Source organism: Orcinus orca, chromosome 9, assembly GCF_937001465.1.
Source record: "Orcinus orca chromosome 9, mOrcOrc1.1, whole genome shotgun sequence".
Taxonomy (NCBI): Eukaryota; Metazoa; Chordata; class Mammalia; order Artiodactyla; family Delphinidae; genus Orcinus; species Orcinus orca.
The window spans coordinates 42,273,949-42,287,933 of NC_064567.1; the positions used below are offsets into that span (position 1 = coordinate 42,273,949).

The following is a 13,985-nucleotide window of genomic DNA, read 5'->3' on the forward strand; positions in this document are numbered from 1 at the left end:
TGGCCTCTCCCATTGCGGAGCACGGGCTCCTGACGCGCAGGCTCAGCGTCCATGGCTCATGGGCCCAGGCGCTCCGCGGCATGTGGGATCTTCCCAGACCAGGGCATGAACCCGTGTCCCGTGCATCGGCAGGCGGACTCTCAACCACTGTGCCACCAGGGAAGCCCCATATATTTTTTTATTCTCTAATAATTGATACATATAAATAGGACATTTATAACATATAGAGAAGTTATGGACAGAGTTCTAAAATGAACAACCATGAGCCTACCCTACAATTGAAAAATGGAACCATCATTACTTTGAAGCCCTTGTGTGTCCCGAACACATCCCCTCACTTCTCTTGGAGATAACCACTATCCTGACTTTTAAAATTATAATTAACTTGCTTTTCTTTATGACTTTACCATCTACTTATTCCTAAATAATATATTTTTATTATTAAATATTAGTATTGTTTTTAAGGTTTATAAAATGGTATCCTTTTTGTGAGACATAAGTTTTCACTCAGATTTTTGAAATTTGTATGTTGCTGGAGTTCAGACATTTTCTTTGCTTTATGTTTTGCATTGTATAAATAAAGCATTATATATTTATCCATATTCTTGTTGAAAGACATTTAGGTGTTTTCCTTTTATGTATAATGGTGTACACGTACCTCCTGGGGAATATATATTGAGTTTCTCTAGGGTATTTACATAGTAGTAGAATTTTTAGGTGGTAAATTAAATACATGTTCAACTTCACAATTTAATGTTGCATTGTTTTTCAAAAATGATTAGACTACTTTGAACAGTAACATATAACAGTTCTTCTTATCCTATATCTTTTTTTTATTTTGTCAATTTGGAGAGTATAAAATGGTATCTTATGGCCTTAATTTACATTTTCTCTGGTTTTCAATAAAGTTGAACATCTTTTCTTATGTTTATGGGCCCTTTGTGTTTCCTTTTTTGTGTCACTCCTATTCAGACTTTTCATCAGTTTTTCTCTTATGTCCAAGGAAAAAATGGCATCTGTTTTATTCACTGCAATGTAATCCCCTATTTTCATTATTTGCTTTGATGCTTGAATTGTTCCCGATTTGGCCAGCTACTTCCTGCTGGCTTCTTTGTTCTTTTAACATGTCCTCATTATGCTTTGAACACTTTTTCAAAGAAATTAATAAAGGCTCAGCTTCATCAAATGGTTTTCTGCATCTGTCTAGATGATCCTCTGTATTTTTCCCTCTTTAATATGTTACTGTGGTGAATTACATTAATTGATTTTTTACATTAAGAAACCATGCTTTTCTGGACTAAACAATTTTTATACTAATTATATTGCTGGATTCATTTGCTATTTTGTTAGGGTTTTAAATCTCATGAATGGTATTGGACAGTACTTATCCTTTTTTAGACTTGAGTTTTTTTCCCCAAACTGTTTAATATGTTTTTTTTTTTACATAGCAATAAAAATTCAAGTAATTGTTAAGCATTTAGAGTCTGTCAATCACACAGTCACATAGGCAACTATCAATGACTTTGACTCAAAGTTATAGTTATAAAAGTACTAACATTACACAGGTTTAGTTTGTAGTAGAACCTATCCTGGGTAAATGATATACGCTTTATGATGTCACTTACTGACTATGGAACTAGTCACTTATTATCCATAGTTGCTTTATAAACTCCTAAATCCCTATAGTTAAAAAGGAAAAAAATATGGAATTGTTTCCAAAATTTTTTTCCATTTTTTTATTGTGATAAAATACGCATAAAATTTACTGTCTTAAGCATTTTAAGTTTACATATCAGTGATATTAAGTACATTCTTATTGCTGTGCAAACATCACCACCGTCTATCTCCACAAGTCTTTTCATCTTGCAAAAATGAAACTCTATACCCTATAGAGTTACAACTCCCTATTCTCCTTCCTCCCCCCAAGCCCTGGAAACCCTCATTCTGCGTCCTCTGTCTATGCTTTTAACTACTCTAAGTACCTCGTATAAGTGGAATCATGCATTATTTGTCTTTTCCAGAATAGGTTACTTCGCCTGGCATAATGTTCTCAAGATCCATCCATGTTGATGCAAATGGCAGGGGCTTCCTTCTTTTTCATAGCTGAATACTGTTTTATTGTGTATATATACCACATTTTCAATATCCATTCATCCATGGATAGAAACTTACCCTGTTTCCATGTCTTGGCTGTTGTGACTAATGCTGCAATGAACATGGGAGTGCAGATATATCTTTGATATCCTGTTTTTGTTTCTTTTGGGTATATACCCAGAGGTAAATTTGCTGGATCATATGGTAGTTCTATTTTTAATTTCTTTTTTTTTGAATTTTATTTATTTTTTTATACAGCAGGTTCTTATTAGTCATCCATTTTATACACATCAGTGTATACATGTCAATCCCAATCTCCCAATTCATCCACCCAGCCCCCCACGGCTTTCCCCCCCTTGGTGTCCATACGTTTGTTCTCTACATCTGTGTCTCTATTTCTGCCCTGCAGATTTCTCAAGGAACTTCCATACCCTTTTCATAGTGTACCAATTTACATTCCCACCAACAGTGGGGAAAAGGGTTCCCTTTTCTCCACATCCTCACTAATACTTATTTCTTGGCTTTTTGATAAAAGTCTTTCTAACCGGTGTGAGGTGATGTCTCATTGTGGTTTTGATTTGCATTTACTAATGATTAGTGATATCGAGCACCTTTTCATGTACCTGTTGGTCATTTGTATGTCTTTCTTGGAAAAACCATCAATTCAGGTCTTCTGCCCATTTTTTTTTTTTTTTTTTTTTTTTTTTGCGGTACGCGGGCCTCTCACCGCTGCGGCCTCTCCCATTGCGGAGCACAGGCTCCGGACGCGCAGGCTCAGCGGCCATGGCTCCCGGGCCCAGCGGCTCCGTGGCATGTGGGATCTTCCCGGACCGGGGCACGAACCCGTGTCCCCTGCATCAGCAAGCGGACTCTCAACCACTGCACCACCAGGGAAGCCCTGCCCATTTTTTAATCAGATTATTTTGGGGTTTTTTGCTACTGAGTTGTAAGAGTTCCTTGTATATTTTGGATATTAACTGTAGCTGGTATATAGTTTGCAAATATTTTCTCCCATTCTGTAGGTTGCTTCTTCTTATCATTGATTGTTTCTTTAGCTGTGCAGAAGCTTTTTAGGTTGGCTACACTTGCTGTGATTTTGCTTTCGTTGTCTGTTTCTAAACTCATGCATGACTTTGCATTAGGGCTGGTTTATGAAGGATGGATAGCTGCTGGTGAGCTAAGAGCTAAAATTTACTGAAATTGACTACAATTTGCCATCTAGGGGTTCTCCTGGAAGTTGTGTGTTTTGATAGATGCCCGAGTTCCAAAATAGTTCCATCAGATAGTTTGTCAAGTTGCATTTGTTGTCTAGGTGGGGAGACAGATTCTTCCTAGTGCTCCCTATGCTGCCATTTCTCCAGAATCCTCCAGCTACACTTGCCTGATTTTGATACCAGATTTATTCTAGCCCCATAGAATTAATTGTGTTTCTACTTCCTCTGTCTGTGGTAGATTTTTTCTTGTAAGATTGGGAGGAATATTCCCTGAAAGTTTGGCAGAGCTTGTATATGGACCTGTTATTTTTTTTTTGTGGACAGATTTTAAATTCGTGATCTAAGTTGTTTAATGATAATAGGACAATTTAGATTTTTTCTTGAGTCATTTTTTAGCACTTTTATGTTGTTAGGAATTTTCCCATTCATCTCAGTTTTAAAATTCATTGACATGAAGTTGTTCACAGTGTTGTCTTTTTTTTAATCTGCTAAAATATAGATACTCAAAAAAGATATAGATACTAAAATAACTTGTAATATCTCTCTTTCATTATGTACCTTCTAAGTTCTCAATTTTCTCAGTATAATACTCCTCAAATTTTATTCTTCACATTTAAATTAACTGATGTTTTTGAGCACGAGTTGTTTGTCAAACATTTCTTGGGCCCTTAGCATACAACAGTGATAAAAACAATTTAAAAAATCTCTTCCCTCGTGGAGCTTATATTCTAGTGTACATAGACAGAAATAAATCAAATATATAAGATAAACAGTATGTTAAATGGGAATAAACACTATTACGGAAAACGAAGCAGACAAGGAGAGTGGGATTTACTGAGTACGTAGGGGAGGTGGTAATTTAAAAGAGTGGGAAAAGAAGGCCTCACTGAGAAGGTTACATGGGGTTAGATGAGGGAGCATCCATTAGGTTAAAAGAAGCAGCAAGCATAAGTGCTCTGAGGTGGGAATATACTGGTGTGTTCTAGAATCTGCAGAGTGTGGCTGGATTGAGTGAGAAGGGAAGGGGTCATTAGAAATGAGGTCCCAGAGGTTAATGGGCAGACTCTATAGGGTCGTGTAAGTCTTTGAAAGGTCTTTGGTTTTTCCTTGAAGTGAGAATCAAAGCCCTTAGAGAGTTTGAGCAGAGAAGTTACCAGAGTTGGGAATGGAGGTTGTGCATATTGTCCTTTATATCTGATCTGTGACTAAAGCAGTAATGTTAAGACAGCCTAGGAAGAACATCAATTTCCTAACGTTAGCAACAGGAATGGTTCATAAAACCCTGCAGCTCTATCCTGATGCTGCATGGCAGTTATCTTGTGTGGTCCTAAATTGTTTTGTGTAAAATAGTTCTACTTCCTCAAGAGGTACCACTGACAATGTTGCAGATGCTGCAGTTGCCCTTCAAACCAGATGTGTATTTAACTTTGTGTTATATAACTGCTGGTTCCTTTAGCCAAGATGCCAATTCCAACTTTTTTTTCTCCAATTAATCACATCCTGGGATTGATTATAAATGCAGTATTGCATGTCTTGTGCATAACTGTTCTAAAGAATCTTATTTTATGTACCATATGTATCAGAATAGTGTACATTGCCATGTAATGTAAAAAAAAATCGACATAAATAATGCAGCCAACTATCTAAGTGTTATACCAACTACAACAATAAATAAACCTTGAACAGTGGAAAAAAAAATTGGGGAAATGGACCCCAAATATCTCTCCAGACCCTTGACACATCCTTTCTTAATACTACCTTATATTTCTCTTGAATACCCTTAGCAGTGCTTTGCCTGATTCTTGGTTATGAATCTGTTTATTCAAAGTGATGATATTTTGCTAGTTTCTGCCAAAATTGATTGGGAAAATTTTAAAGTTGGTTTTAAATTGTGGCACTTAAGGAAAAAGGCTATTGTTATAAAATTTTGAGAATTTGGTTCCTTATCCATTTGATGGGACCTGGAATCTTCTACTGGAGTGCTTGCACCTGGACAAAAGTCTCCATTGAGCAATAAGATACAAAGAAACTATAAGTGACTAAAATAACTACACCATGCACAGTTGGAGCAATTATGAGCAACAGGATACAAAAAGGCCAGAAATAAACTACAAGTTTTTGAGGTGCTGGGAGCAAAAAGCAGGGTACTGCACATGATTCCTGCACATAGCACCTCCAAGGGCATGGACAGACCACCTAAGTTAGGCCTCCTGCCCAGCCCATGGGTCCACCCCCATTGTTACCCCATGTAAGGATCTAAGCAGCTCTTCTCTGGGAGTGGGCAAGGGTACCTTTTTCTCGCTTTCGCTCCCTTGTGCTGCAGCATGAGCCCTGATTAAGCATTGCCTGAAATTCTCATCTGGCATCTTATCAACTTCTATTGGTTAAAGAGTCCAAGGACCTGGGCAGTTAACATTTAGTAAGCATATAAGAAAAAAGTAACGTGACGGTAAATTTATTCCAAGAATGCAAGATTGGCTTATTATTAGAAATTATGTTAACATAATATATCTCATTAATAGATTTAAAAAAGATCAACAATGTGATCATTTCCTTTGATATTGTAATGGCATTTGATAAAGGTCAACATCTGTTTCTGATTTTTAAGATCTTAATTAAATGAAAATAGGTGGATATTTCACTGAACTTTTAATACATACATATATCTTAAACCAAAAGCTAGTATCACACAAAATGATGAATCAGTAGAACTATTCCCATTAATGCCAGAAACTTGACAAATATGCCTACTGCCACTCTTAACATTGTTGCATAAATATTAACTAATAAAATTGACTAAAAAATAAGAGGAAATAAGATGTAAAAGTATCATTGTAAGTATGCTTTTGAATACTTAAAAAACCCAAATTAATGAACTAATTACTACTAGAAACAATGAAAGTTTATATTCATTTATGCATACTTAATGTAACTTTTTTAAATATAAAAAATCAGAAAATATGAGAAGATTTCTGATATAATAGCAAAACAAGTAATATACTTTGAAATAAACTTAATATGCAGGATCTATATAAAGAAAACTTTATACTTCTACTGATGTAGGTAAAAGAAGACTTAAAGAAATGGAAACAGGAAATTCCCTGGTGGTTCAGTTGTTAGGACTCTGTGCTTCCACTGCAGGGGGCACGGGTTCAATCCCTGGTCTGGGAAATAAGAAGCTGCAAGCCGCATGGTGTGGCCAAAAAAAAAAAAAATAGGAAATGGAAACAACATGTATTATTTTCAGATGTAAAGATTCAATATTGGGCAGATGTAACTAAAATATAATGCAATGTACATTTGTAGAATATGACAATTCTAATAAAAATGTCAATTTTTGAAACTTAGGCTGATTATAAAATTCATATGGAAATTTATATATGTGGATCAAAAATAAAACTTCCAGAAGAAAACATGGATTCTTTTATTTTTAAAGGCTTTCTAATAATGGAGTTAAATCCTGAAGACTTAGAGGAAATGAATGAAAAACTGACTAACATAAAAATGTAGAAAGCAACTACAATAGAGAAATACTACAAAGAAAGATAAAAGTGAACTGGGAAAATATTTATAATATGTTTGCTTGGTAAGGAGCTATGCTCTATCATATATGAAGAGAGTGCTTAAGGAAAATACCAAAGCCCAATAGAAAAATAGAAAAATGGGCACTAGGAATAGACAATTCATGTACACACAAAACAATATAAACAGTAAATAGAAGAAAAGATGCTGTGTCTCACCCACTAATAAAAGAATGGAACAATGAAACAATGAGGCAACATCTTTTTTTGGATTAGATTGGCAAATATTTGAAAGAATAATACATGGTGTTGGCAGGAGTGCGTATCAGCAGGAACTCTCATGCCCTATTGGTGGAGAGTACAATATTTTGTATTGCAATTTGTCAGTATTTTCTCAAATTTTAAAATATGTGTATTGTTGATTCATTAATTCCATGATAGTAATTTATCCCATAAATGTGTTGACATGTACATAAGATACATAAATAAGGGTGTTTTTCATAGCAGTGTTTGTAATAGGAAAAACAAAACTAACAACAAAACAAAACAAAACTGGAAAGCACTTAAGTTTTCAGAAGTAGTCAGAGGACTGTAGTACATCTCTAGAGTGGAGTACTTTTTTCAGTTATTCAACAGAATGAGTTAGATTGGTTTGAATTGATAGGTAAAGCTCTTTGAAACAAACTGAGAGTAAAAGCAAGCAATAGCATAGCTTCTGGGCCAAGTTTCCATTTGTGGTTTTAAAAAATTATAAACTGGGGACTTCCCTGGTGGCACAGTGGTTAAGAATCCGCCTGCTGATGCAGGGGACACGGGTTCGAGCCCTGGTCCAGGAAGATTCCCACATGCCACAGAGCAACTAAGCCCATGTGCCACGACTACTGAGCCTGCGCTCTAGAACCCGGGAGCCACAACTACTGAGCCTATGTGCCACAACTTCTGAAGCCTGTGCACCTGGAGCCCATGCTCCACGACAAGAGAAGCTACCACAATGAGAAGCCCGCACACCGCAACTAAGAGTAGCCCCCGCTCGACACAACTAGAGAAAGCCCACGCACAGCAACGAAGACCCAACACAACCAAAAATAAATAAAATCGATTCTTTAAAAAAAAAAATTATAAACTGGAATTTGTACATGTGAATGTCTATAAGGATGCACAGAAAATTGTTGGTGGTGGTGATCTCTGGGGTTTTGAAGTGTGGCATAGAATTCGGGCTGTTTTCCTTGTATATTCTCTTTTGAACAGTTTGAATTTTGTTTATCATGGGCATGTGCAATTTTCAGAATAAAACCTTTTTTTTGTTTTCTGTGTATTAATTACATTTTTCTTGGATTTTTCCAGATTTCTCTTGCACTTTGTTTTGTTTTGATGTTTGGAAACTCAATGTTATTAACTTCTTATTATGCTTCCTCTTTGGTAATTATTTGGGTAAGTGTTCCTTAAGTAAATGTCTGTTTTTGAAACTAATGGTTTACCAGTTTCTTTATCACTGGCTTGAGATTCGTGAGGGATTTTCTACAAGAACTGTTTCAGGTGTCTTACTGAATACATCTATATGTGATAATGTATTTAAGTTCTCGTTTCCAAAGAAACACAACAAAAGTTAATACTGGAAAACATAGTGCTTTGTTTCACAGTCCTAATCTGTCCTTTCCTCATCTTTTCTGTCACCTGACTTTTGGTCCTGGAGTTCATTTTAGAATGGTTTCTATGCTTTCGTCTTTTTCTTGTTTCCTCCCCTCTTTTCAGTGTTTATCCTACTCCTGCTCCACTTTCTGACCCCCTTTCCTCCCTCTGGCATCTCAAGCAGTCTCTCCTTGTTCCACTGTGATCAGAGGCTCAAGGCCTTATATTTTTAGTTTTTTCCCCTCGTGTCTATTTGAATTATTCAGATGGTTTAAATCAGGTGATGATTCAGTTATATTTTACTAGATCACTACCAAGAACAGATTTAGATTATGGGGAGACTGTCTTATAGAATTAGAGCAAAAGGTAAAAGGTTATCTAACTCCTTCTGCCACTTTTGGCAGGATGACTTTCTAAATATAAGTCTCTCTAAATTTAAGGACTTCCAGAGGTGGTTACTCTTTTTTTTTTGCCGGTGGGTTTCTCCATTACAATGTTTTGCAAACCTAAGAGGAAAAAAAAATATTCCTTATATTTAACATGCATGTGCTTTAGGATTAGGCTGGTTTTTTGAAGATGAAAGCACACTGCACTGTCTTAACTGAAATGGTTTCTACTTCTTGAATAATCATTTAAGTAACTCAGATCATTTTGTCTTTCTTGATTTCTAGAACCCATTAACAGATTTGGAATCTGCTATTTCTTTGTCTGATTTTACAAGTAATATTTATTTAAGATCCCATTTCCCAGGAGTATGCCTCTTCCCAATCTGGGCCACCACCCTTTTCAGGTTGTGTGACTTGAGTATACTTAGGCACAGAAATTAGCAGTTAGCATGTGGTGATGCTGTGTTTTCAACAATGACAAAACAAAAACAAAAACCCAGTAACTGAGTTGCTGTGCTGTGAGATTAGTGATAGTTCTTACAGTCATGAATTTTGTTTGTAATTAGGAAATGTGTCAATGGACTCAATTCTATATTTAAATGTGTACATGGGGAAGTCCTGCTATTACTCAGAGTAAAGTACATGACTCTTGTTACTTGTGTACAGTACACAAGTACATTGAATGGAAGATTTTCTGTCAGTAAATCTAATCTTAAGTACATTTTGCAGGAAATTTCTCTTCAGTTCTATTGAGCACCTACAGTGTGTCAGGTTTCCTACTAGGTGCTTGACACTGAGGTGTGTCTTAGGTATGAATTAAGCATTATGCATATTTCACGTATTTTGGTGTATAAAAATAAATGATGGCAACAGGTACAGAATATAGCATGTTTTTGCATATTTAACTATAAACACACATTTGCCTGTTTTTATTTCTAGTTATCACTTTGAAACAATCGTAACACATTTTGTGTTCTCAGATATTCAGAAACTTCTGAAAAGATTTAATTTGGGTTCATGTATTTATGTTTTGATTCTAAGCATATTTTTGCCAGGTTTGAAGTAGATTTAGATCTGTATAGGTACTATACTTTGGGAGTCTATTATGTACCTGGAAAGAAATAAGATTTGATAGAGGAGAAGTATTTAGTTGATCTGTTAAAAACTCATTTGTAGTTTATTCAAGGAGTTAGTAATATTTAACTTAAGGAAAATCTTATAACTATTAGACACCTGTCTAAAATTCTGAAATTATTATATACTTCTTGGTTCTTCGGTAAATCAGAACCAATCATAGAAATCAATCATAGACATTTACGTATGGAGATTCTGTTTTCAACTTTACAAAGTGACTAACTGACCTAAAATACTCTGGATAAAACAGGGCTTCTTGAAATCAAATGAGCTTGTGGTGATTCTATGTGAAACACTGAAAGTGTGCTGAAGTTTAGATTCTTGAGAGTCTTATTATTTAGAAGTATTTTTTTGGTACCTGAATTTGTGTCTGTAAGTATTAACTGTATGCTATGTTATTTTCTGCATGCAGGGTTTACTGGCAATGAAACCATGTTTCCTGAAAGTAAATGTATCTGAACTTAGTTTATGGGTAAGAATCAATCTATTTGAATGTATATGTTTTTCCTTCTCCAAAATATATCATTGGTTTTATGTTTTACTTTCAAGGAACTATCCTATATAATGCAGAGGATCTAACAGTTTTATAACATATTAACATTTAATGTGCCAAATTGCTCTTTTTGTGAAGCAAGTTAAGATTAATATTGGATAGGTAGTTAAAGAATTTCAGTTTTATGTATGACCCATGTTTTTTCTGAGGAGCAGTGCATGTGTAAGAAACTGTTAGTAGAAGGGGAATTTAACTGCAATTGCTGTATAAATCTCCTATAAAATATATTAATTTTGACAACAAGATTGTGTATATTTTTCTTTTTGATGATAGCCCCTTGATTTTGGAGTAACATTCTTTATTTTAATTTAAGGTGCATTTTTTTTTGACATTTTCTCTTGGATCTAGAGATAATTACTTCACGTGTGATTAAAGCATTTATTTTTTTCTTCCTAGGCTATGTCTGTGCAATGGCTATATGATGCATCAGTTTAGTTTTGTTTTGCTATATTTTTCTTTTGTAGGTTATTCAAGGATGTTTTTGGTTATTTGGAACTGTCATACTCAAGTATTTGACATCTAAAATCTTTGGCATTGCAGATGATGTAAGTGTATTTTTGCTTAAACTTGGAAGACTTGAAATAAATCAAACAGGCTAAGAATGAATTACTAGAGTTGTTAAAGTACTACTATTTAAGCCAAATTCTAAGGTGAAATCTATTCACCTGTTATTTTATCTATTTACTGTAATAGAGAGTAAATATGACTATGTCTGTAGTCCATTCTCCAAAATTAATTTCTTGACATAACTCTCATATTTTATTGGTCTTTCTATATCACAAAGATTTTAAAATTTTAAAGTAAGAAAGCTCTAGAGACTTAAGCTCAAATTTTAAGGCCTCTACAGTCATTTTTCTCTGGTTTCTTTATAATCCCCTTTTGTAACAGATAAAGATGCCATCTTCAGAGACTCTTAAAGAATAGATCATATAACTTATTCTCTTTTTCTTCCAGTTTTCTAGTCAATGCTTGTGAAAGGTTTGTAGGTAATTTAATCCAAGTTAGTCTTATTAAGAGATATTATTGTTATTGGTTTTGCTTTTTTTTGGTATTTGGGTAGGAGAGAAAATAAAATGAGAAGAATTCTGCTTTGTAACTGTAGAGATTCACTCTATCTATAATTTTGTATTGCCTATTTTATTTTGATGTTTTGGTAAGCACATTAATTAAATTAAAAGAGAGAGCAGGACACCAACCAACATGGAAAGAGTAAAGTAAGCCACATATTTTTTTCTGTAATTTATTTTAATTGATGGTCTTTCTTCCTTCTGTATTAGATTAAAGTTGTGGTTTTGAAACTGAGTTCTGTGAAGTTCTGGGACTTCAAGGACTCTTTGGTGGGGTCCATCTACTTCTCAGTCCCCCTGCCAGCCCCTCTTCACCCAGGATAGTCTTGCTTTTATCTCTTACATAGTGGACATTTATACATGTTTTCATATGAACAAAGGAATTGTTTGCTTAAAAAAGATGGAAAACAATGGGCTATTAAAGGGGTGGTCTACAACCTGTGAAAGACATTTTAAAAGTTTAAAAGCATAGTCTAAAATGCATTTATTTATTCATTCATTCAATGTACCTGCTATGTGCCTGATAGTAGAATGCATCCTAGAGATACAGAACTGAATAAGACATGGTCTAGTGGGAGACAGGGACAATTTCTAGCAACTATAATACAGTGTAATGAAAGCTCTGATAAAAATAAGTATAGAGTGGGACTTCCCTGGTGGTCCAGTGGTTAAGACTCTGTGCTTCCACTGCAGGGGGCACGGGTTCTACCCCTGGTCAGGCAACTAAAGATCCTGCATGCCACATGGCATGGCCAAAAATAAAATAAAATAAAAATATAAAATAAAATTTTAAAAATTCAAAATGTATTTTTAAAAAATTCATTAAAAAAAATAAGTATAGAGTGCCACAGGAATACCCAGGGAGAGTCAGGGAAGGCTCCTAGAAGTCAACTGTGAAGATGAGCACTAAGTGGTGATTGAGTCAGCCAGGAGGCAGAGAATGAGCAGGAAGAAAAGGGAAAGAGCCTAAGTCCTGGGTTTATGGAATCTGTCTACTCACTGGGGGAAGACAAGCTGGTTAGAGTTTTAATTCAGGTTAAAGTGACTATTGTCATTTCTATCACAGCCTGATGTTGCACCAGGGCCAAAAAAAAATGCTATAAAAAGTTATTTCCAAATCAGAAATAAGTTAGTTGCAGCTTTAGTATTTCTAGAAATCTGTAACATTGATCAAGGACATCAATGTTATAAATAAATTCTTAATTTTAACATTGGTCAAAGGAAGAGAATGGCAAGGCCACACGGCTCTTGAGAAGCATTTCCACCCACCCTTCTCTGTTAATTAGACACACACTTCCTGTCCTTTAGGAACCCAGCGAGGCATTTCTCGGTCTATCCTGGATTTCCCATCCTTGCTCCTATCAACATTTTTCGTGGTAAAATTCTGATGTTGTATACCAGGGAAGCTCAGTACTAAGTGCCCCAAGGTTTTTATTGGGGGCTGGTAACATAGGCATCCTCTGCCTAGCACGTTATCAAAATTCCAAACTCCCAGAAAGAATGTAGGTGTTCAGTATAAGCCACTATTATCATTTAGGGTGATGGGAGCCTTCCGGAATTCAAGTTCCCTGATGCCAGCTAAGGATCAACCTTGCAAGCAGGTTTTGCAAAGGATCCCCTTCAGACCTACTATGTTAACTCTCATCTGAACAGCAAGTTTGTCTCATCTTTTCCTTTCTGCCATGCCCACCTTGGATCTCCCATGAATATGCATACCACTTCCCAGTCAGTCACAGATTTGTAGAGAGCTTGGGCTCTCTTGGATCCACCAGCGTCTGTGGACAACTTTCCAGTGCACCAGGGATGTGAGAACTTGTCTCCTGTCATTGGTTGTCTCCTTTTCAGAATCTCTGTAAAATGTCTAGCTAGTCTGCCAGTCTACTGTTCACCAAACGAGTACTGTAACCCTAAGCTGGCAGAGCTGTGAATTTCTGCCTTTCATTTCCTCCTGAGTTTGATGCTTTTACTGATGGTGCATAAATTTTTTGCTCTCTGCCCCCAAACAAGTCAGCTCCTTGTAGTAGCAAAGGTTCTGCTTTTCATGGCCAACCCCACCTGGGTAGGACCGTTGGGCTGACCAAGCTGGGGGAAGCAGAGGTGATGTAATGGTGGGAGGGAGCGGCCAAAGCAACAATGCCACAGACTCCCACTATTTCCACCCAGAGCTCATCAGTTTTTTTTTTTGTTTTTTTGGCTGCATAGGGTCTTCGTTGCTGTGCGTGGGCTTTCTCTAGTTACGGCAAGCAGGGACTATTCGTTGCGGTGTGCGGGCTTCTCATTGCAGTGGCTTCTCTTGTTGCGGAGCACGGGCTCTAGGCACGTGGACTTCAGTAGTTGCAGCATGAGGGCTCAGTAGTTGTGGCACGTGGGCCCTAGAGCATGCGGGC

General features: G+C 36.1%; 1 protein-coding gene across 5 annotated transcripts in view; it reads left to right on the top strand.

Annotated features, from left to right (window-relative positions):
- The window catches only part of DPY19L1 (dpy-19 like C-mannosyltransferase 1), a 95,943-nt gene that overhangs the window by 54,331 nt on the left and 27,627 nt on the right, over positions 1–13,985 (top strand). For 3 of the 5 annotated variants that reach the window (XM_033428298.2, XM_033428294.2, XM_033428295.2), the window contains exons 11-13: positions 8,174–8,260; positions 10,391–10,450; positions 10,996–11,076. The exons of 1 other annotated variant lie outside the window; for it this stretch is intronic. In XM_033428298.2, coding sequence (XP_033284189.1) covers positions 8,174–8,260; positions 10,391–10,450; positions 10,996–11,076 — 228 coding nt within the window. The remainder of the gene's footprint in view (positions 1–8,173; positions 8,261–10,390; positions 10,451–10,995; positions 11,077–13,985) is intronic. One more of the 5 variants, XM_033428297.2, reaches the window with a different exon arrangement.